The 23110-nt window shown below is 44.5% G+C and overlaps 1 protein-coding gene across 1 annotated transcript in view; it reads left to right on the top strand.

Moving 5' to 3' along the window:
* LOC146863455 (dedicator of cytokinesis protein 2-like) overlaps nt 1-23110 on the top strand; it is a 2657619-nt gene that overhangs the window by 2180446 nt on the left and 454063 nt on the right. The window contains exon 30 of the mRNA XM_085642885.1: nt 19050-19144. Within this exon, the coding sequence (XP_085499011.1) occupies nt 19050-19144 (95 nt within the window). The remainder of the gene's footprint in view (nt 1-19049; nt 19145-23110) is intronic.

Below are 23110 nucleotides of genomic sequence, written 5' to 3' on the forward strand. Positions count from 1 at the left end.
ACGAGTATCATAAACATTCCATGTTACATCATACAAGCCCACAAGTAAAACATTCCATGGAGCATCATATGATATAAGCCCACAAGTATCATAAACATTCCATGTTACATCATACAAGCCCACAAGTAAAACATTCCATGGAGCATCATATGATATAAGCCCACAAGTATCATAAACATTCCATGTTACATCATACAAGCCCACAAGTAAAACATTCCATGGAGCATCATATCATATAAGCCCACAAGTATCATAAACATTCCATGTTACATCATACAAGCCCACAAGTAAAACATTCCATGGAGCATCATATCATATAAGCCCACAAGTATCATAAACATTCCATGTAGCATCATATTATAGAAGCCCACGAGTATCATAAACATTCCATGTTACATCCTACAAGCCCACAAGTGAAACATTCCATGGAGCATCATATGATATAAGCCCACAAGTATCATAAACATTCTAAGTAGCATCATTTCATATAAGCCCACAAGTATCATAAACATTCCATGTTACATCATACAAGCCCACAAGTAAAACATTCCATGGAGCATCATATGATATAAGCCCACAAGTATCATAAACATTCCATGTAGCATCATTTCATATAAGCCCACAAGTATCATAAACATTCCATGTTACATCATACAAGCCCACAAGTAATACATTCCATGGAGCATCATATGATATAGGCCCAAAAGTATCATAAACATTCCATGTAACATCATATCATATAAGCCCACAAGTATCATAAACATTCCATGTAACATCATTTCATATAAGCCCACAAGTATCATAAACATTCCATGTAACATCATTTCAGATAAGCCCACAAGTTTCATAAACATTCCATGTAACATCATAAATATATAAGCCTACGAGTATCATAATCATTCCATGTAACATCTAATAATATAATCCCACAAGTATCATAAACATTCCATGTTACATCATACAAGCCCACAAGTAAAACATTCCATGGAGCATCATATGATATAAGCCCACAAGTATCATAAATATTCCATGTAGCATCATATAATATAAGCCCAAAAGTTTAGACATTCTATGTAACATCGTATAATACAAGCCCACAAGTATTATTAACATTCCATGTAGCATCATATATTATAAGCCTACGAGTATCATAAACATTCCATGTAACCTCATATAATATATAAGCCCACAAGTATCATAAACATTCCATGTTACATCATACAAGCCCACAAGTAAAACATTCCATGGAGCATCATATGATATAAGCCCACAAGTATCATAAACATTCCATGTTACATCATACAAGCCCACAAGTAAAACATTCCATGGAGCATCATATCATATAAGCCCACAAGTATCATAAACATTCCATGTTACATCATACAAGCCCACAAGTAAAACATTCCATGGAGCATCATATGATATAAGCCCACAAGTATCATAAACATTCCATGTAGCATCATTTCATATAAGCCCACAAGTATCATAAACATTCCATGTTACATCATACAAGCCCACAAGTAAAACATTCCATGGAGCATCATATGATATAAGCCCACAAGTATCATAAACATTCCATGTAGCATCATTTCATATAAGCCCACAAGTATCATAAACATTCCATGTTACATCATACAAGCCCACAAGTAAAACATTCCATGGAGCATCATATGATATAAGCCCACAAGTATCATAAACATTCCATGTAACATCATATCATATAAGCCCACAAGTATCATAAACATTCCATGTAACATCATTTCATATAAGCCCACAAGTATCATAAACATTCCATGTAACATCATTTCATATAAGCCCACAAGTATCATAAACATTCCATGTAACATCATAAATATATAAGCCTACGAGTATCATAATCATTCCATGTAACATCTAATAATATAATCTCACAAGTATCATAAACATTCCATGTTACATCATACAAGCCCACAAGTAAAACATTCCATGGAGCATCATATCATATAAGCCTACAAGTATCATACACATTCCATGTAGAATCATATTATAGAAGCCCACGAGTATCATAAACATTCCATGTTACATCCTACAAGCCCACAAGTAAAACATTCCATGGAGCATCATATGATATAAGCCCACAAGTATCATAAACATTCCATATAGCATCATTTCATATAAGCCCACAAGTATCATAAACATTCCATGTTACATCATACAAGCCCACAAGTAAAACATTCCATGGAGCATCATATGATATAAGCCCACAAGTATCATAAACATTCCATGTAGCATCATTTCATATAAGCCCACAAGTATCATAAACATTCCATGTTACATCATACAAGCCCACAAGTAAAACATTCCATGGAGCATCATATGATATAAGCCCACAAGTATCATAAACATTCCATGTAACATCATATCATATAAGCCCACAAGTATCATAAACATTCCATGTAACATCATTTCAAATAAGCCCACAAGTATCATAAACATTCCATGTAACATAATTTCATATAAGCCCACAAGTATCATAAACATTCCATGTAACATCATAAATATATAAGCCTACGAGTATCATAATCATTCCATGTAACATCTAATAATATAATCCCACAAGTATCATAAACATTCCATGTTACATCATACAAGCCCACAAGTAAAACATTCCATGGAGCATCATATGATATAAGCCCACAAGTATCATAAATATTCCATGTAGCATCATATAATATAAGCCCAAAAGTTTAGACATTCTATGTAACATCGTATAATACAAGCCCACAAGTATTATTAACATTCCATGTAGCATCATATATTATAAGCCTACGAGTATCATAAACATTCCATGTAACCTCATATAATATATAAGCCCACAAGTATCATAAACATTCCATGTTACATCATACAAGCCCACAAGTAAAACATTCCATGGAGCATCATATGATATAAGCCCACAAGTATCATAAACATTCCATGTTACATCATACAAGCCCACAAGTAAAACATTCCATGGAGCATCAAATCATATAAGCCCACAAGTATCATAAACATTCCATGTTACATCATACAATCCCACAAGTAAAACATTCCATGGAGCATCATATGATATAAGCCCACAAGTATCATAAACATTCCATGTTACATCATACAAGCCCACAAGTAAAACATTCCATGGAGCATCATATCATATAAGCCCACAAGTATCATAAATATTCCATGTAGCATCATTTCATATAAGCCCACAAGTATCATAAACATTCCATGTAACATCATTTCATATAAGCCCACAAGTATCATAAACATTCCATGTAACATCATTTCATATAAACCCACAAGTATCATAAACATTCCATGTAACATCATAAATATATAAGCCTACGAGTATCATAATCATTCCATGTAACATCTAATAATATAATCCCACAAGTATCATAAACATTCCATGTTACATCATACAAACCCACAAGTAAAACATTCCATAGAGCATCATATGATATAAGCCCACAAGTATCATAAATATTCCATGTAGCATCATATATTATAAGCCTACGAGTATCATAAACATTCCATGTAACCTCATATAATATATAAGCCCACAAGTATCATAAACATTCCATGTTACATCATACAAGCCCACAAGTAAAACATTCCATGGAGCATCATATGATATAAGCCCACAAGTATCATAAACATCCCATGTAGTATCATATAATATAAGCTCACAAGTATACATCTAATCAGAGCCTATGCTACTATTTTAATTCCAATATCATGCAACAATTTTTCAATGGGAGTCTATAAGAAAGGTACAAATTATAGCAGTAAATTAATGACACAAAGAACACGTTATCACATTTTTTCCATGTTCAAGAATTCATATTTATCAAAAGCGATCATTGACTGTATATTTTGCATAGACGTCTGATGGCAGCATTAATAACATTTTTAGTTTGTGTTTAAAGTGCAGGGTGAACACATTGTGCTCGTGAAAAAGGTGTTTATACGGCGCAAGTGATAATCGTAAAAAACCCACAAAGAAAGCAGCGTATGGATTGGAAATTATTTGATGCCAAAATAATTCATTGATTTCAAAATACAATCAGTGAAAGAATTATAGCATAATTAGCAATTCCAATCAGGCTGATAAAAGTTGATGGTGTTTCAACCTTCGTAACTTGAGGTCTTCCTCAGGACAAAAGAACATGAATGCGAAGATTACTGCCTGGTGGGGAAAAATAAAGGAAACAATATTATCCCCAAGACATATGAAATGTGATGTCCCTTTAAGATTCATCGAGGACTCAACCCCTCTTCACTGGTGTCCAGTGGTACTGGCCCAGCTTTAGACGTTTCGCTGCATTTCACTCCACCGTCGGGAGTGTATCGACTCTGGTATTGCTCCAAACCAGCGGCTGTCGGCAGTCGAAAGCTCTCTTTATTTTCTGTTAATTCAGCCAGGACTAGCTTACTTAGCTGCATTTTTTTTTTCATTTCAGGTGCCTTGGATTCCCTTCCGGGACCTTAAAACACGTATTCTTTAGACACGTACACTGGTCTAAAATTAATTGTATAAATTATGTTTTAGGGATCATTTTTCTTACTTCATTTTTCCCCGCCAGCAGCAATCTTCGCAATTGTGTTAATCGACATCAGAAAGATGGAGGGCTGACTTAGCCTGCTAGAATTAAAACTCATGAGTTTGGAAACACCAAATATCTCAGCCAGCATCAAGCTTCTAATTCACTGAGCCATCCTGCCAGCTTTTCTGAACACGAGAGATATCAGTTCAGAAGACTTCTTTTCTCATCTTTTTTTCTTGTATTTGACAATCTCACAATTACTTGATGCTGCAGGTAGCGCTTGAACAGTCTGTGTCAGAACGTTTGCCCTTCAGGTTGTCCACTTTTTGGCCGCGGTAGACTTTATCGATGACGCAGAGGTTCCAATTTGATGTGCATTAGTTATGGAGCTGGACAAACTTCTTAGGTGTCGGAGAAATGTGGTCAAATACCCTTTCTCTTGTGAATATTTGGGCTGCCACGTGGAGGACAGGCTTGAAAGGAATGAATCTGGAATTTAGGAGGCCATAAGGAAGACATATCCCCGATTCTGTGGAGAGTGGTGACTGCCAGGAGGGTTTGACTTCAGGTAGAGGACAGATTTGGTCTTATAAGAAGCCTGTCAAGTCCAGGGGGGAGGTGATGAGGGACCTAGTGTCAAATAGTGTTATATCAAGATTGTTGCACAAGATGTCGGTGCGTGCTGTGATGTGCGACCTAAGGTTGAGTAAACTACATGAGTGGGGTTTGACCAACTTACTCCTGCTTTTAGTATTGCAGGATGAGGAAAGTTGAAATCACATATGGAGTTGGAAACAGAAGTAGAGGTGTTTTATGGATGTGTTGAGTTGATCACTGGAGATTGTGGGTTTACGTGGTGACATATGTTGTGGTGTCTACCAGAGGGGGCGCGGAGAGGTAAGCTGAGACGTTCAGCACTGAGGGAAGTGGAGCTAGGAGATTCTGGCAGATAGTGTACAGGCCCGATTCACAAAGGTAAACTTACACATTTGTGTAACTTAACTACTTTTCGTTATTAACAATGGTAAACTTAGACCAAAAGTCCAACTCTACTTGTAGTGACTTACCTTTGTGAATACCGAAAAGTAGTAAAGTTAGAATTTTGGTTGAACTTTACCTTTGTGAGTCGAGCCCAATGATTGAAGATGTTGGCCGGGCCACCACCAATGTTACGTAGAAGGTGTAATGAGCAAACATAGTTACACAGTTCACGTAAAGCCGCGATTGACACACGATCTGGCAAGGTTACCTGTGGCTATGAAGAAGTCAGCCTGCTGTGTCTGGTCCATTGGACAAGCCCTACAGAGCACCCCCCTGCATCTGGAGAAGGTCAGAGATGGTTGCGCCTGTCCTGGCCACGCCCAGCGCACAGGGAGGCCATGGGATTGGAGACAGAAGCAGGGTCAGCTGTCTAGTCTCTGTATTGGGTACGCTGCCCCGACCACCAACCAGAGGCCAGGGAGCGCGCGAGGCAGAAATGAATCTGCTGCAAAGAGCTTCTGCATATTTAATGCCACCGCAATCCCAAGATGGATGTACAGCGCTTTAATGGTAATTAAATTAACGTGAGGAAAAAGTAAATGAGCGCCCATTACAGTGATGGAAGAGGCAGCTTTTCTTGGAGGTACCGCAGGACAGGGAATTAGTGCTTACAAGCTTCTGAGGGGACGGGCACTGCATGATTTATGAAGGGGCCCCTTGTACATTTAAGGGAGTGGGAGGGAGCGCAACAGAGGCGATATGACACATTCCTAATGCCCTGCCTTCTGTGTGTACGTATGCATATCCCTTGGAAATAGTTAATCACAGCTGGAGGCATTCCAGCCCCTGGAGAGCAGGACATAGGGGTAGGGCTGGGAAAGCCTTCAGAAGGAGCTGGCTCAGCCTAGTGTCTCCAGAACAACAGAGAAGAAAGTAGGGGCATATCAACAAGGGTCATATCAACTCTTTTTTGGCTTTTAAAGCCAAAAAAAGCAGAGATAAAAATATCGCCCTATCTACAAGAGGGTGATAACATACATTAGCGCATGTTAGCACCCTTTTACCTGATGCCTCCCTTTGCATCTCTAAAGAGATGCAAAGTGGGCATCACTGGGCAGTACAACCTTGTAAATATCACTCATGTGCACATCACGCTATTTACAAGGCTGCCCACGCATTTTAGCAGACAAGAGTTTTTGGAGAAAACCGCTGTTTTCGCCAAAAACTAACGTCTGCTAAAATGCAGACTTAGCTATACTTACCATTGGGGGTGGATTATGCTGATACGACCACAGGGTCGTATCAGCACGGTTATCGCAGTTTTCCAAGGAACATCGCTGGAAATCCAGCGATGTTCCATGGAAAACACCGCTATCGCTGGGAAATTATCGCCATTGCGCTATGCGCTGTTATTACGGCACTAGCATGGCGATAATTTTCTGTGATAGCCAGCGATAACTATTTTCTCGCTAAGCGCGGCCAGAGATAATTTGCTATTATAGTGTCTAGGCGCTCCTAAGCAGTTTTGGAAACCACTGACCCTGGGGCACCGGCGTGGGTGGAGAGGATGACAAGCCTCGGAGAAAGAAGGAATTGCAAAATCCGTCTACTTTCCATTTCGTTGCTTCTGGAATGTACTCCGTTGAGCATTTTGTGTTCAGAGGTGGACAGATTATCAGCACCTAGATGTTGGTACTCAATGAGTAAGCTGTGCTTGGAGAAGTGCAGAAACAACAGTTAATGGACAGAATGCAGAACAATGTCATACATTCACCTCAGTACAGAGATCTGGGCCTAAATCCAGCTGAAAGACCGAAACCGGTCCTAGGATGCTTGTTTCCGGTCCAGGGAGGACGTGGCTTGGCAGTTCGGGCTGGACTGTTCCCATGAGGCACAGGGTCAAGGCTGATTTGCATATGGCCAGGTCTAAACTGGGGTGGCATGGTGAGCAAAAGAATGATGGATTTAACCCAGATCTCTTGACTGGGGGTGAATGCTTTGATTTGTTCAGCATTACGTTCATGAATTGTGTGTCTTTTGCTTTCTCGCCCTAAGTGCGCCGAGTATGCCCAGACGTGGGTCCCTTTCTCTCTGTGCCACTGGATTCAAGCTAGCCTGGCTGAAGAAGGGTGACACACCCTGAAACCGGTCCCAGGATGCTTGTTTCCAGTCCAGGGAGGATCTGGCCTGGCAGTTCGGGCTGGACTGTTCCCATGGGGCACGGGGCCAAGACTGACTTGCATATGGCTGGATCCAAACTGGGGTGGCGCAGTGGGCAAAAGAACGATGGATTTAACCCAGATCTTTTGACTGGGAGAGAATGTTTGCATTGTAAGCATTCCGTCCATCATTTGTTTGCTGTAACACAGACGTGGGTCCCGGGCTCACTACGCCACTGGAGTCAAGCTATCCTGGCTGATGAGTGCTGAAAGCCCGAAACCGGTCCTAGGATGCTTGTTTCCGCTCCAGGGAGGACCTGGCTTGGCAGTTCGGGCTGGACTGTTCCCATGAGGCACAGGGTCAAGACTGATTTGCATATGGCCAGATCTAAACTGGGGTGGCATGGTGAGCAAAAGAATGATGGATTTAACCCAGATCTCTTGAATGGGGGTGAATGCTTTGATTTGTTCAGCATTACATCCATCAATTGTGTGTCTTTTGTGCTTGGGGAAGGGCATCACGTAGACATTTTTTTTTCACATGGGTGGCTCCACAATCCTATCCCCGATGTACTCACTTTACAGACATAGCACAGACGTGTCTGAAAGTGATTCATTTCCCTTTGTTCTTCACCCAGCCCGAGGTGGATAAATCATTGATGCGGATAACACCCCATCTGATTCTTCTGTGGAGTATGTCCTTCCTGTACTCACCCAATGGATTCATCCTTTAGGATATCCTCCCCCCTGCATCCAAACCACACTCCTTAATTCTGACATATTCCCTTATTATTCTGGTTTTGTCTTAGAACCATAAACCACGAGGGGTGCTATTCTTAACAGTGGGAAAGAAAAGGGGGGTAGTAGCTCCTATAAGGAGCAGGTTCCCTCACAACCCTGAAAGGTGTCATGCTTCATCATAGGGCAGCTCCTCGCTGGGCCAACGCTGCAATGCCCAATGGGCCCAGCAGGGGAGCTCTTTGCCAGAGATCTTTTTGTCCGTGGTCTTGGCCGTTGATGAAGCGGGTGTGTGTGGGATGTGTTGTATATATACATGGTGAGTAGGGTGTGTGAAACGTGTGGATTAAAAATAACCATGGGAGCCCACTGAACCAACTTTAATTGGCGGGTTCCATGTCATGATTAAAATGATAAAATGATTAGCAGTCTCATCAAGTTTTTAAGTGAGGATAGCGGTCGACATGTTTCATGCCTTAGGATGTCAAAATGATTGTGGCAATTCTTCAGGACTAGAAACCCTACTTGCTACTCAAACAGAGGTGGTTCACATCTATGTATAAGAATAGGTAACCATACCCTCCCCAAATATACCAACTGCAGCCAGGTTCCTCTTCAGTAGGGACCTGCAGCAGTAGAAAAAAGGAGCCAGAAAGCTCCGGAGTCACGAGACGCTCAGTGGCAACGCATACGACTCGTCCGTTTGGTATGCTGAGAGCGACTGACCTACCCTCCGTGATTCCGGAGCCGTGTTTGTCTTAGAATCGTCCTTCATCTCCCCTTCTTTCCTGTGGATAACACCTAAGCATGCTACCTACATTCTTGTCATCTCAGTGCCCATTGTGTTTATCCTGCCTTTGTTTATCCTATAGGTCTCCTTTTGTTGTCACACTCACCCTTATCTTCCCTTCCCCGTTACATCTGCATCCTGCCCGCTCTTTAAAATAATGGTCTCTCTCTCTCGCTACACTCACCCTTCTCTTTCCTTCCTCGGCACATGTTCATCCTGCCCGCTCTTTATACTAAAGGTCTCCCTCTCCTGTCACACTCAGCCTTCTCTTCCACCATCACATGTTCATCAAGCCCTCTCTTTATACTAAAGGTCTCCCTCTATTGTCACACTCACCCTTCTCTTTTCCCTCCCATCACATGGACATCCTGCCCTCTCTTTATACTAAAGGTCTCCCTCTCTTGGAAAACTCACCCTCCTCTTTATATTAAACACCCCTCTTCTCTTGTCACACTCACCCTTCTCTTTTCCCTCCCATCACATGTTCATCCTGCCCTCTCTTTATACTAAACGTCTCCCTCTCTTGTTACACTCACCCTTCTCTTCCCCATCACATGTTCATCCTGCCCTCTTTTTATACTAAAGGTCTCCCTCTCTTATCACACTCACCAAGCTCTTTATACTTAAGGTCTCCCTCTCCTGTCACACTCACCCTTCTCTTCCCATCACATGTTCATCCTGCCCTCTTTTTATACTAAAGGTCTCCCTCTCTTATCACACTCACCCTTCTCTTCCCCATCACATGTCCATCCTGCCCGCTCTTTATACTTAAGGTCTCCCTCACCTGTCACACTCACCCTTCTCTTCCCATCACATGTTCATCCTGCCCTCTCTTTATACTAAACGTCTCCCTCTCTTATCACACTCACCAAGCTCTTTATACTTAAGGTCTCCCTCTCTTGTCACACTCACCCTTTTCTTCTCTTCCCTTCATCGTCAGATGTTCATCCTGCCCTCTCATATTAAAAGTCTCCCTCTCTTGTCACACTCACACTCGCCCTTCTCTCTTCTCTTACCCATCACATGGTCATCCTGCCCTCTCCTTATACTAATGGACTCCCTCTCTTGTCAACACTCAACCTTCTCTTTTCTTTCCCGACATATGTTCCCCCTGCTCACTCTTTAAGGTAAGGATCTGTCTTACCATGTCCACCTATGATCCTTCACCTCACCTGCTCAATCATATATTCAGTGTATTCACTCATAATGTATAAAAGAACTCCCTCACTTCGCCCGCATATCTTTTTTCCGTCTTAGAGAAATGTAAAATCAATCAATCAATCAATCAATCAATCAATCAATAATTTGTAAAGCGCACTACATACCCGTGAGGGTTTCAAGGCGTGTGGGGGGATGCTGCTGTTATTGGTCCAAGAGCCAGGTCTTATGTTGCCTCCTGAAGGTCAGCAAGTCTTCGGTTTGTCGCAGGTAGAGGGGGAGGGTGTTCCAGGTTCTAGCGGCTCGATGGGAGAAGGATCTGCCTCTCAAGTGGCTCTCCAGGAGGGGTGGTCCCGTGGTCAGGGCGTGGTCAGCAGAGCGGAGTTTCCTGTTGGGTAAATAGAAGGAGAGCCGACTGTTGAGATAGGCTGGGCCGGTTTTGTGGAGAGCTTTGTGTGCGTGGATCAGGAGCATGAAGGAGATTCTTTTGTCAACTGGGAGCCAGTGCAGGTTCCTCAGGTGGGGGGTGATGTGGTCACGGCGCGGGATGTCGAGGATCAGGCGTGCAGAGGCGTTCTGGATTCTCTGTAGTCTGTTGATGAGCTTGGCCGAGGCTCCGGCGTAGAGGGCGTTTCCGTAGTTGAGTCTGCTGCTGACTAGGGCCTGGGTGACAGTCTTCCTCGTGTTTGTCGGGATCCATCTGTAGCTCTTGTGAAGCATGCAGAGGGTGTTGAAGCAGGTGGAGGAGACTGCGTTGACTTGTATGGCCATGGAGAGTTTCGAGGCGAGGATGGCTCCCAGGTTGCGTGCGTAGTCGGTGGGTGCCGGGGGGGCCCCAGTGACGTGGGCCACCAGGAGTCATCCCCGGTGGAGGGGTTGGACCCGAGAATGAGGATTTCCTTCTTGTCTGTGTTCAGTTTGAGGCAGCTGTCCTCCATCTAGTCTGCGAAGGCCTTCATTCCCAGGTGGAGGTTGGATTTGGCGGTCAGGGGGTCCTTGGTGAGGGAGAGGATCAGCTGAGTGTCGTCGGCGTAGGAGATTATGTTGAGGTCGTGTTGTCGGGCGATACGTACCAGTGGAGCCATGTAGACGTTGAACAGCGTCGGGCTGAGGGAAGATCCCTGAGGGACGCCGCAGATGATCTTGGAGGCATCGGATCGGTACGGGGGAGGCGGACTCTCTGAGTTCTGCCGGAGAGGAAGGAGGTGGTCCAGTCCAGGGCCTTGTCTCGGATCCCTGCGTCGTGGAGGCGCAAGCGTAGTGTGCGGTGGCAGACGGTGTCGAAGGCGGCGGAGAGGTCCAGGAGGATGAGGGCCGCCGTCTCGCCGTTGTCCAGCAGGATCCTGGTGTCGTCTGTGGCGGCGATGAGGGCGGTCTCAGTGCTGTGGTTGCTGCGGAATCCTGATTGGGACGGGTCCAGGATGTTGTTGTCTTCGAGGTGACGGGTGAGCTGGGTGTTTACTATCTTCTCGATGACCTTTGCTGGGAATGGAAGCACGTGGATATCACATGATTTGGGACAATGGAATGTGTGAAGAGGAAATGCTGATTGCTATAAGCCCTGTGATCTTTGACACACTGTTGCTGTGAAATCTCACTCAAACTGAATGAAAATATGTGTGTACCCGTGAGATTGTTCTTTGAGTGTCTATGCCTCAGCACGTTTTGTAACGTATCCAACATTGCACACGTGTTTCACTATCCCTCAGCCACGTTTTGTAACATATCCAACATTGCACACATGTTTCACTATGCTTCAGCCACGTTTTGTAACGTATCCAACATTGCACACGTGTTTCACTATGCCTCACTTATGTTTTGTAACTTATCCAACATTGCACACAAGTTTCACTATGCCTCATCCATGTTTTGTAACTTATCCAACATTGCACACAAGTTTCACTATGCCTCATCCATGTTTTGTAACATATCCAACATTGCACACGTCCATGTATCGTAATTATTCTAACATTGCACTCGAGTTTCACTATGCTTCATTCATGTTTTGTAACTAATCCAACATTTCACACATGTTCCACCATGCCTCATGTATGTTTTCTAACTTATCCAACATTGCACACGAGTTTCACTATGCCTCTTCCATGTTTTGTAACTTTCCCAACATTGCAAACGTGTTTCAACATGCCTCATCCATGTTTTGAAACTTATCTAACATTGCACAGGTGTTTCACTATGCCACATCCATGTTTTCCAACATATCCAACATAGCACACGAGTTTCACAATGCCTCATCCAAGTTTTGCAACTTATCCAACATTGCACACCTGTTTCACCATGCCCCAGCCATGTTTTGTAACTTACCCAACATTGTAAACATGTTTCACCATGCCTCATCCATGTTTTGAAACGTATCCAACATTGCACACGTCAATGTATCGTAATTAATTTAACATTGCACTCGAGTTTCACTATGCTTCATCCACGTTTTGTAACGTATCCAACATTTCACATGTTCCACCATGCCTCATGTATGATTTGTAACTTATCCAACATTGCACACATGTTTCACCATGCATCATCCATGTTTTGCAACTTATTCCACATTGCAAACTTGTTTCACCATGCCTCATCCATATTTTGTAACTTATCCAACATTGCACATGTGTTTCACCATGCCTCATCCATGTTTTGTAACTTATCCAACATTGCACATGTTTCACCATGCCGCATCCATGTTTTCCAATTTATCTGAAATTGTACACATGTTTCACCATGCATCATCCAAGTTTTGCAACTTATCCAACATTACACACGTTTCACCATGCCTCATCCATGTTTTGAAACATATCCAACATTGCACACGTCAGAGTATCATAATTAATCTAACATTGCACTCAAGTTTCACTCTGCTTCATCCATTTTTTGTAACTTATCCAACATTTCACATGTTCCACCATGCCTCATGTATGTTTTGCAACTTATCCAACATTGCACACGTGTTTCACCATGCATCATCCATGTTTTGCAACTTATTCAACAATGCACACTTGTTTCACCATGCCTCATCCATATTTTGTAACTTATCCAATATTGCACATGTGTTTCACCATGCCTCATCCATGTTTTGTAACTTATCCCACATTACACACATGTTTCACCATGCCACATCAATTTTTTCCAACTTATCCAACATTGTACACATGTTTCATAATGCATCATCCAAGTTTTGCAACTTATCCAATATTACACACGTGTTTCGCCATGCCTCATCCATGTTTTGTAACTTATCCAACATTGCAAACGTGTTTCACCATGCCTCGTCCATGTTTTGTAACTTATCCAACATTGCACACGTCCATTTTCTGTAATTAATCGAACATTGCACATGAGTATCACTATGCTTCTTCAATGTTTTGAAACTTATCCAACATTTCACACGTTTCACCATGCCTCATCTATTTTTTGTATCTTATCCAACATTGCACATGTGTTTCACCATGCATCATCCATGTTTTGCAGCTTATTCATCATTGTACATGTGTTTACCATGCCTCATTCATGTTTTGTAACCAATATAACATTGCACACGTGTTTCACTATGTTTCATCCATGTTTTGTATATCATCCAATATTGCACACCTCCATGTTTTGTAACTAATCCAACATTGCACACATTTCACTATGCCTCATCTATGTTTTGTAACTTATCCAACATTGCACATGTGTTTCACTCTGCCTCATCCATGTTTTGTTTGTAACTTATTCAACATTGCCATGTGTTTCTCCTTGCCTCATCTATGTTTTGTAACGTATCTAACATTGCACACGTGTTTCACCATGCCTCATCCATGTTTTGTAACTTATCATACATTGCACACAACCATGTTTTGTAACTAATCCTATATTGCACATGTGTTTCACAATGCCTCATCCATGTTTTGCAACCTATCCAACATTGCATATGTGTTTCACAATGCCTCATCCATGTTTTGCAACTTATCCAACATTGCACACGTGTTTCACCATGCCTCATCCATTTTTTGTAACTTATCCAACATTGCACATGTTTCACCATGCCTCATCCATGTTTTGTAACTTATCCAACATTGCACACGTGTTTCACCATGCCTCATCCATTTTTTGTAACTTATCCAACATTGCACACATGTTTCACCATGCCTCATCCATGTTTTATAATGTATCCAACATTTCACATGTGTTTCACCATGCCTCATCCATGTTTTGTAACTTAACCAACATTGCACACATGTTTCACCGTGCCTCATCCATGTTTCGTAACTTATCCAACATTGCACAAGTGTTTCATCATGCCTTGTCCATGTTTTGTAACGTATCCAACATTGCACACGTGTTTCACCATGCCTCATCCATTTTTTGTAACTTATCCAACATTGCACACATGTTTCACCATGCCTCATCCATGTTTTATAATGTATCCAACATTTCACATGTGTTTCACCATGCCTCATCCATGTTTTGTAACTTAACCAACATTGCACACATGTTTCACCGTGCCTCATCCATGTTTCGTAACTTATCCAACATTGCACAAGTGTTTCATCATGCCTTGTCCATGTTTTGTAACGTATCCAACATTGCACACGTGTTTCACCATGCCTCTTCCATGTTCTATAATGTATCCAACATTGCACATGTGTTTCACCATGCCTCATCCATTTTTTGTAACTTATCCAACATTGCACATGTGTTTCACCATGCCTCATCCATGTTTTATAATGTATCCAACACTGCACACGTGTTTCACCATGCCTCATCTATTTTTTGTAACTTATCCAACATTGCGAAAAGGTTTCACCATGCAAACGTATCGAAGTGGAACTCTTCCCCATGGGTTGTTTTGTTCGCCAGTATGCTCCCACTCTCACATTGATCTCATTACTTTTGTTGGGAAGGACAAGTCCTCTTAGTGATAAGGGACACGTGCCCCTGTCCTGAGCCCCCCAACTGTACTGAGGTTAGGATCCATAATGCTGATTTTTATCAGGGATTATGCGTGTGTGCCATGGCATAGGCCTGTCTCATGGTTTAAGGTCTTGTTGGACCAGGAGGTAGTGGTGGAAGGCTACAACCTTCACCAGGAGTTAAGCAGCACGAGCCCAGTGGTGACAGCAAACAGCGTTGTGACCAGTCAGAGTGAACAAGTCCTTTTTAGCCTGTGTGACTGGAGCGAGGCCTACAGGTCCACTCAGTTAAAGTTCTGCTGCTGTGTGCTTAACTCACCCTTGGTCTACATCAGTTTGGTGTGTAGTGGTGCTCAACACATGAGTGGTGTATCTCCACTGGGTGTACGTGTTCCTAGGAAGGTACAATACAGGGATAATTCAGTATTGTGCAGTGCATGCATGTTGAAAACATATGCTGGGTTTTTGGGTACCTGTGGGCAGTACAATACATGGAGGATGTAGTACTGTGTAATCGTGCAGCTTAAATGCATGTGCTGAATGTATGTTTGCCTGTGATAGGTAAAACACATGAAGAATACAGTGCTGTGCAGAACATGCATGTTAAATGCATCTGCTGGGTGTATGTGTGCCTAAGAATTGTCCAGTACAGGAAGGATACAGCACTGTGCAGTGTATGGACTGTATGCATGTACTAGTTGTATGTGTGCCCTGTGAATGGTACAATCCATGGAGGAGCCTGGCTTCCATTTTAGGAGACCCAGGGCTTCATGGTGAAGCAGGTGGAGCTAGAGGAATCGCTCAGATACATTTGTGTTTTGCTGCATCCCTGTGACCAGGGCTGGGGGCCAATGCCTGCTAAGCTACCTGCTGGGTGAGGGAACATAAGCCAGGGAAGTGAGAGTCCCCTGCACTGGAGCCTGGAGCACCAGCGTCTGCTGCTTGCCAAGACCAGTGTGCCGAGTGAGGAAAAGGAGAGCGCTGGAGGGAGCGAGGTCTAGTGGGGAGTCTTTTTGAGTGGAGTCCCTTTGCGAGGTGTGAGGGGGACGTTGCCTTTGTGCAGAATGAAGTATGCGAGGGGAGGGCCTCCATCAAATGAGCCTTGTGCATCGTTGTGCTGATCGGGCCGTGTAGTGGGGAGCTGGCAACCCCATATGCGAGAATAAGCCACTGTAAGAAGATGACCATGCTGTGAAGGCCGTAGTATTTGAACTGTGCTGAGCCTCAATCTTGTATGCCAGGAGAGGCCACCGCAAGATGACTGCCATGCTGTGAGGGTCCTAGCACTCGTGAGGTGGTGAGCCACGACCTCATATGCCAGGAAGTACCACCACTGAAGACTTCATTGTGCCAACCAGGCTGAAGCATGGGCACTTGGAGGATATGGTGTTCCCGTATGCTAGAGGGGGGTTACTAGAAGCAGCATGCTTTGCAGCCTGATCAACATCCCTCCACCGGAGAAGTGAGGCTGCTATCGGAGCACATGCGCACAGTCATCAAGGCAAGGCACCCGCTACAAGATCATCACATCCCTACCTCCACCATGGGGCAGATCTGACACTCATCCTGCAAACAGGAGCCACAAAGAACCTCCATCCACTTTGGTAGTACAACCGTGCGTGAGGAACTCTGCACCCACTGAGTGCAGCCCACCGGGGCCATGTGCGGCAAACTCACCTGCCGCTCCGAGCACTCCTGATGCTCCAGGCCTGCAGGTGCTGGTAAGCCTGGTTTCAAGCTAGTGGGCCCCAGGGGAGCTTGCTTGCTAATTAGCGCTGTGGCACTGGAACATTGTTGACTTTAGAATAGAGTCACAATAGACTCTTGAGACTCGGACTACCCTGGATTTTGCCTTTAGTGAATAGGAATAACCAACATCATTGGGAGTGTGAGGAGTGAGTGTGACCCGGGGGATCGCCTAAAGAAACGTTTGTCAATGTCGTATTTTCCTTTTGTGTTGTTAGTAGCAGAAATAAAAGACTTCTCTTTTTTAGTTTTCTTTATGAAAGTGAGAATTTGGCTGGACAATGATTTATTGCTGCTTTGCACCGATTGAGTTTTGAGCCTGTGTTCACTCCCCTGTATATGTTACCCCCCCCCCCCCCCCCCGAGCAAGCCTTGGACAGCTCGACCTATGCTACGACTGAGAGTCAAGTGCAGGAGGGGACCGTGGCCAGATGCTCGGGATCCATAGTAAGTCGGGCCTTGGAACATCTGGAGTAACGGGCCTCAACCCCAAGGGTTAGACCCAGTAACGCCAGGGCTGGGCACTGCCCCGGTGCCCTCTGGAATGGGTTCTGCTGATGGATGCAGTCCTCAACTGTTCTTTCCAACACACTCTCACCTGCATGTGTTGCCTTCAGGGAGCTATTGACAAGCGCTACATTTTCCATAAAATAAGATGTGCGTTGCCTCAGGTACAGTCTATCCTGTGCCTTGTACATGGGCCTTGGCCAATATGGGAACCGTAACATCTTGTACCGCATCGGTGGTGTTCTACATTAGTCCAGTGACACTAATTCTAATTTTATGTATTGATAGCATTGAACTGTGGTTGTTGCTATTTTCTCCTGTTCCCAGTAGGAAGACCATTGGTTTTGCTGAGTTTCCACTGTACGCAGTGCGTAGCCCGTTGGTTTTGCTGAGCTTCCACTGTACGCAGTGCGTAGCCCGTTGGTTTTGCTGAGCTTCCACTGTACGCAGTGCGTAGCCCGTTGGTTTTGCTGAGCTTCCACTGTACGCAGTGCGTAGCCCGTTGGTTTTGCTGAGCTTCCACTGTACGCAGTGCGTAGCCCGTTGGTTTTGCTGAGCTTCCACTGTACGCAGTGCGTAGCCCGTTGGTTTTGCTGAGCTTCCATTGTACGCAGTGCGTAGCCCGTTCGTTTTGCTGAGCTTCCACTGTACGCAGTGCGTAGCCCGTTGGATTTGCTGGGTCTCTTCTACGTGCAATAGATTTCCATAGCTTTTGCTGAGTTTCCACTGTACGCAGTGCGTAGCCCATTGGTTTTGCTGGGCTTCCATTGTACTAAGTACGTAGCCCGTTGGTTTTGCTGAGTTTCCACTGTACGCAGTACATGGCCGGTTGGTTTTGCTGGGTCTCTTCTACGTGCAATAGATTTCCATAGCTTTTGCTGAGTTTCTCCTGTATAAAGGGTCATATTTACAAGAGGCTTGCATTGCATTTGCACCATGCAACGTGATACATGCGTAAAGCAACCCTCGACCACAGATTTATGAAGCCACGCAAATCCACTTTGCATGGCTCTGGGTGGCTTCATAAATCTGTAGTCGAGCAACGCAGCACAAATTGCTGCGATGCGCTACTCTGCCCTGGGAATTAGTTCTATGGACTTTGCACGGGTGTTCCAATGCAACTCACATGGATTTTGACGCTTCCCCAGATTTACAAGAACTTGTAAACCTGGGAATGCGCCAGAATCTTGGACCTTCCCAGGGGAAGCATAACCAGGAGAAATATCTTTATCTTTCCTCGTTACTGCCTCTTTCTCTCTGTGCTGCATCCTGTATCACACATAGAAAGAGCGCCAGCGCAGAATCAAGGGCAGCAATGCGCTGTATATTTTTACTACAGCTCATTCCTGCCCTTTCCCTGTCACGCAGCGCAGCAAGGTGACTTGCTGCGCTGCGCTGCGCTTCGCTGCATGACTTTTTTGTAAATATTCCCCGCGGCGATAGCCCATTGTGATGCTGATCCCAGTCTGACTTGCGTCATTGTCCGATCGCTTCTGTCTTGCAGGACTTCCTGATGGAGACCTTCATAATGTTCAAGGACCTGATTGGGAAGACGGTTTACCCCTCCGACTGGATGGTGATGAACATGGTGCACAACAGGTGAGTCCCTCCTGCCCGCTGCCAGCTGACTAGGCCCGGGCGAGACTTTAATGATACAGGAGCCATCCGAGTAATTTCAGTAACTATGCATTACCTGTGTGATATGGAATTACTGAAATGATGCGATTACGCCAGTTTGAGTAATCATGAGTAATTTGGGGCAAAAATCCTACCGCAGGCGCAGAGGAACAACAAACAGCAGGAGAGCTCTCAGTGGGAAAAACATATAAATACCTGGGGATTAACATCGACACTAGGGGCACACTTGCCAGGCACCGCAGTGATATTGTTATGAAAGATATGGGGCCATATTATCAAGGAACGGCGATAACATTATCGCCGCTTTAGCGGCAATAATTGGCTTGATAATATGCCCTTGTGAATTCCCATAGAAGCCCAGGTTCTGGTGTGAACCTACGCTTCTATGGGAATTCACAAGGGCATATTAGCAAGCCCATTATCGCCGCTTTTGCGGCAGTTTCCTGCCGCTAAAGTGGCGATAATGTTATCGCTGTTCCTTGATAACATGGCCCATGGCTCTTCGAATCAGCCTCTCTAAATTCTACAAAAAGCAGACAGGTCCGAGCCTAGCTCCAATGCTGAAGTTATGAATGAGGAATCGACGCAACAGCAACGCTTCGCTACTGCCCACTGCAACTTTGAATTTCACATAAAATCTGGGCCAGCACAATACAGATTAAGCTAAACCCGATTAAGAGAATCCATGTATCAATCTATGGTCGAATAGCCAGATACGATGGCCCTAAGCTCCCCAGTCGTTTAACACCCTCTGACGCCTCATTTGGCCCACGGACATGTAGTCCTTTCTGCGCTACGTTGTACTTACTCCAGTTTGGTGGCTACCTTGTTCTCAGAAGGGACTCTTACCTTCATCAAATGTACTTATTAACATAATGCTACCTTGTGTGTGCAAAACACAGGCTATCCCCTTCCAGAAGAGAACCCTTATTTAATAATGTTATTGTTTACTTTTATTGAATGTGATGGGTGTAGTCTAGGGAAAAACGTTTGAATAATGTTTTAAGTTTTTTTTTTGGGATTGTAATGATTTTACTAATCAAGCAATAAAGTATGCTTAAATTGGAAGAGAGAGCGAGCAGCCGCAGCTACTGCTGTACGTGTCCTGTAGTATTGAGCGCTATTTTCCTAGCGCGTAACGCAGCCTCGGGCCAGTTTTAGCGTGTGGGTGCATTTTGCACAAAGGAAATAGTGCTAAATGCTGGATTGCGCTTCTCACATAATTACGCATAATTCTGAGTATTTTTGCGGTAATGGCGAGTTATTACACTAGGGTGAATTCTGCCAGCTACCACCCACACCTACATCAGACTCAGCGACGTGGCATCCACCTCGCCAGGGCTGTGAATGGTCTGGCTGGCAGAGCCAGGAGGGCTGAGGCATCTGTCCCAAGGGTCGTTAATGTCACAGACTAATTTCCCTTTCACATAATTGTATTCGGCTCTTATGTGCTCTGGGTCCACTTTACCCTTTCTTATGCCTTGTTCTTTATTGCAGCCCCATATTTCCAGTGCTCCTTTGCTGTTCATGAGCCTCCTGAGTAGTTTAATGATTGTGTCCTGTTAACCCTTGTGTTGCATGTAAGACCTTTTGTTCATAGGTTTGCGGCTGTTTTTTCTTGTAGGCAAACCCTGTCCCTTCCATTGTCTCGTCCCTGCTTGCAGGCTCTTGTGTCCACGGTTTGCTGGGTGCCTGTTTCAGGAGCAGTCACTTTGTACTTTAGATGGTCTCACAGAGGGTTGGTGCCTCTTCATTTCTAACCTACAGTCACCTTTAGGTGTCTGTCTCTTTTTGAAGGCCTATCATGTTTGATGCTAAGACTTACCATGGGCATTGGCCATCATTGGTTGGTTTTCTTGTCAGTCTTATTTGCTTGCTTCTTATTCAATGACATTCCTTCCTCTTATGTGGGTCCCTCCCCTGTGCGCAGCTTATTTGCCATCCTTTTGATTAGATGACTTGTATGCTTCCACAACTCACATTAGGGGATTACTTTTTAGGGCAAGTCTACCAGACAGCACAAGTTGTGAAATACATAATGTGGGCTAACATACAGAGGCTTGCAGCCCGCCCATTGCTTCGATTAGAATGGCCTTCCTGTCACTCACTCGGCTGATTCCTATTCGTGTCCAGCGTTTGTCAATCTTGTGTTTGTCCCTCCCATGGAGCATAGCCTCTTTACCATCTTTTTTGATTGTCTGCCTTCTATGCTTCTGTTACTTTCTTTTCAAGCACTACTACTTTTCTTATTCACCAACCACTACATGAGAGTGCATTTTTTTCAGCTGTCTCCTCTCCCCCTGCACTCCATGTTTCTGTCGGTCACCCGTGTGCTTCTCCCTGCCCACCTCAATGTTGCCCTCTCTCTTGTGTACGCCCTAATTGCGTTTTCCTCCATCCACGCCCTGCTTCTTTGTCACCCGTTGCTTCTCCTCCTCACCCCACCCTCCATTGTTTTCATCCCCACCCTCAGTGACGCTTCCCACCGGTGCCCTCCATGTGGCTCCCCTTCACCTTTCACTCCACCATCCTCGCTTCAAAAAATGCTTTTGTGCATTTGTCTGATCAGCAAATAAAAATACAAATACATGGCTGTGTCGTTTTGTCGGCAACGCATGTGTGGTGAAGCCTGCCATGTCATAGTCTGTTTTATTGACAAAGCCAAAAGTTGTCAAAGGCAAAACCTATTGGGTTTGCAAATGCTTTTTTTCTTGCTCTCAGCACTCCATCAGAGTGCATGCGTTTTCTTGATCTCCCTCCCATTTACTGCTTCCTCCCTCGCATCTCCGCCAAAACGCTCTCGGTGTTTGTTCCTCAGCCCTCCAGGCTCATCCGTAAAAGCACAACAACAAGTCCATTACTGATGGGGTTTGACTACAAAGCTGAGTTTATCAGGACGCGTGTGTTTTCTCTCCTACCTTTCATGTGATGCATCAAAGTTCAAGTCATGGCACACAATGGCAGCATTGATGCTGCTGAGGCATGCTGAGGCATGCTGACGCTGCTGAGACATGGTCATGCTTCTGAGACATGGTCACGCTGCTGAAAAATGGTCACGCTGCTGAGACATGGTCAGGCTGCTGAGACATGGTCAGGCTGCTGAGACATGGTCAGGCTGCTGAGACATGGTCACGTTGTTGAGACATGGTCAAGCTGCTGATACATGGTCACGCTGCTGAGACATGGTCAGGCTGCTGAGACATGGTCACGCTGCTAAGTAAGACATGGTCAGGCTGCTGAGACATGGTCACGCTGCTGAGACATGGTCAGGCTGCTGAGACATGGCCAGGCTGCTAACACATTGTCACGCTGCTGAGACATGGTCATGCTGCTGAGACATGGTCAGGCTGCTGAGACATGGTCAGGCTGCTGAGACATGGTCACGCTGCTGAGACATGGACAAGCTGCTGAGACATGGTCAGGCTCCTGAGACATGGTCACGCTGCTAAGACATGGTCAGGCTGCTGAGAAATGGTCACGCTGTTGAGACATGGTCAGGCTGCTGAGACATGGCCACGCTGCTGAGACATGGTCAAGCTCCTGAGACATGGTCACGCTGCTGAGACATGGTCAGGCTGCTGAGACATAGTCACGCTGCTGAGACATGGTAAGGCTGCTGAGACATGGTCAGTCTGCTGTGACGTGGTCAGGCTGCTGAGACGTGATCAGGCTGCTGAGACGTGGTCACGCTGTTGAGACATGGCCACGCTACTGAGAAATGGTCAGGCTGCTGAGACATGGCCACACTGCTGAGACATGGTCAGGCTGCTGTATTCATTTAACTTATCAAATCCAACAAGGGGCCCTTTTTTAACCAAAATTCAAATGCATGAAAAGAAAACACTTGATTTTCAATTGACATAACACGATGCAATAAACAGTTCACAAAATACATTTATAAACAAACAATAAAGTAAAACATCACTA

The sequence above is a fragment of the Triturus cristatus genome, chromosome 2_2, assembly GCF_964204655.1.
Source record: "Triturus cristatus chromosome 2_2, aTriCri1.1, whole genome shotgun sequence".
NCBI classification, from domain to species: Eukaryota; Metazoa; Chordata; class Amphibia; order Caudata; family Salamandridae; genus Triturus; species Triturus cristatus.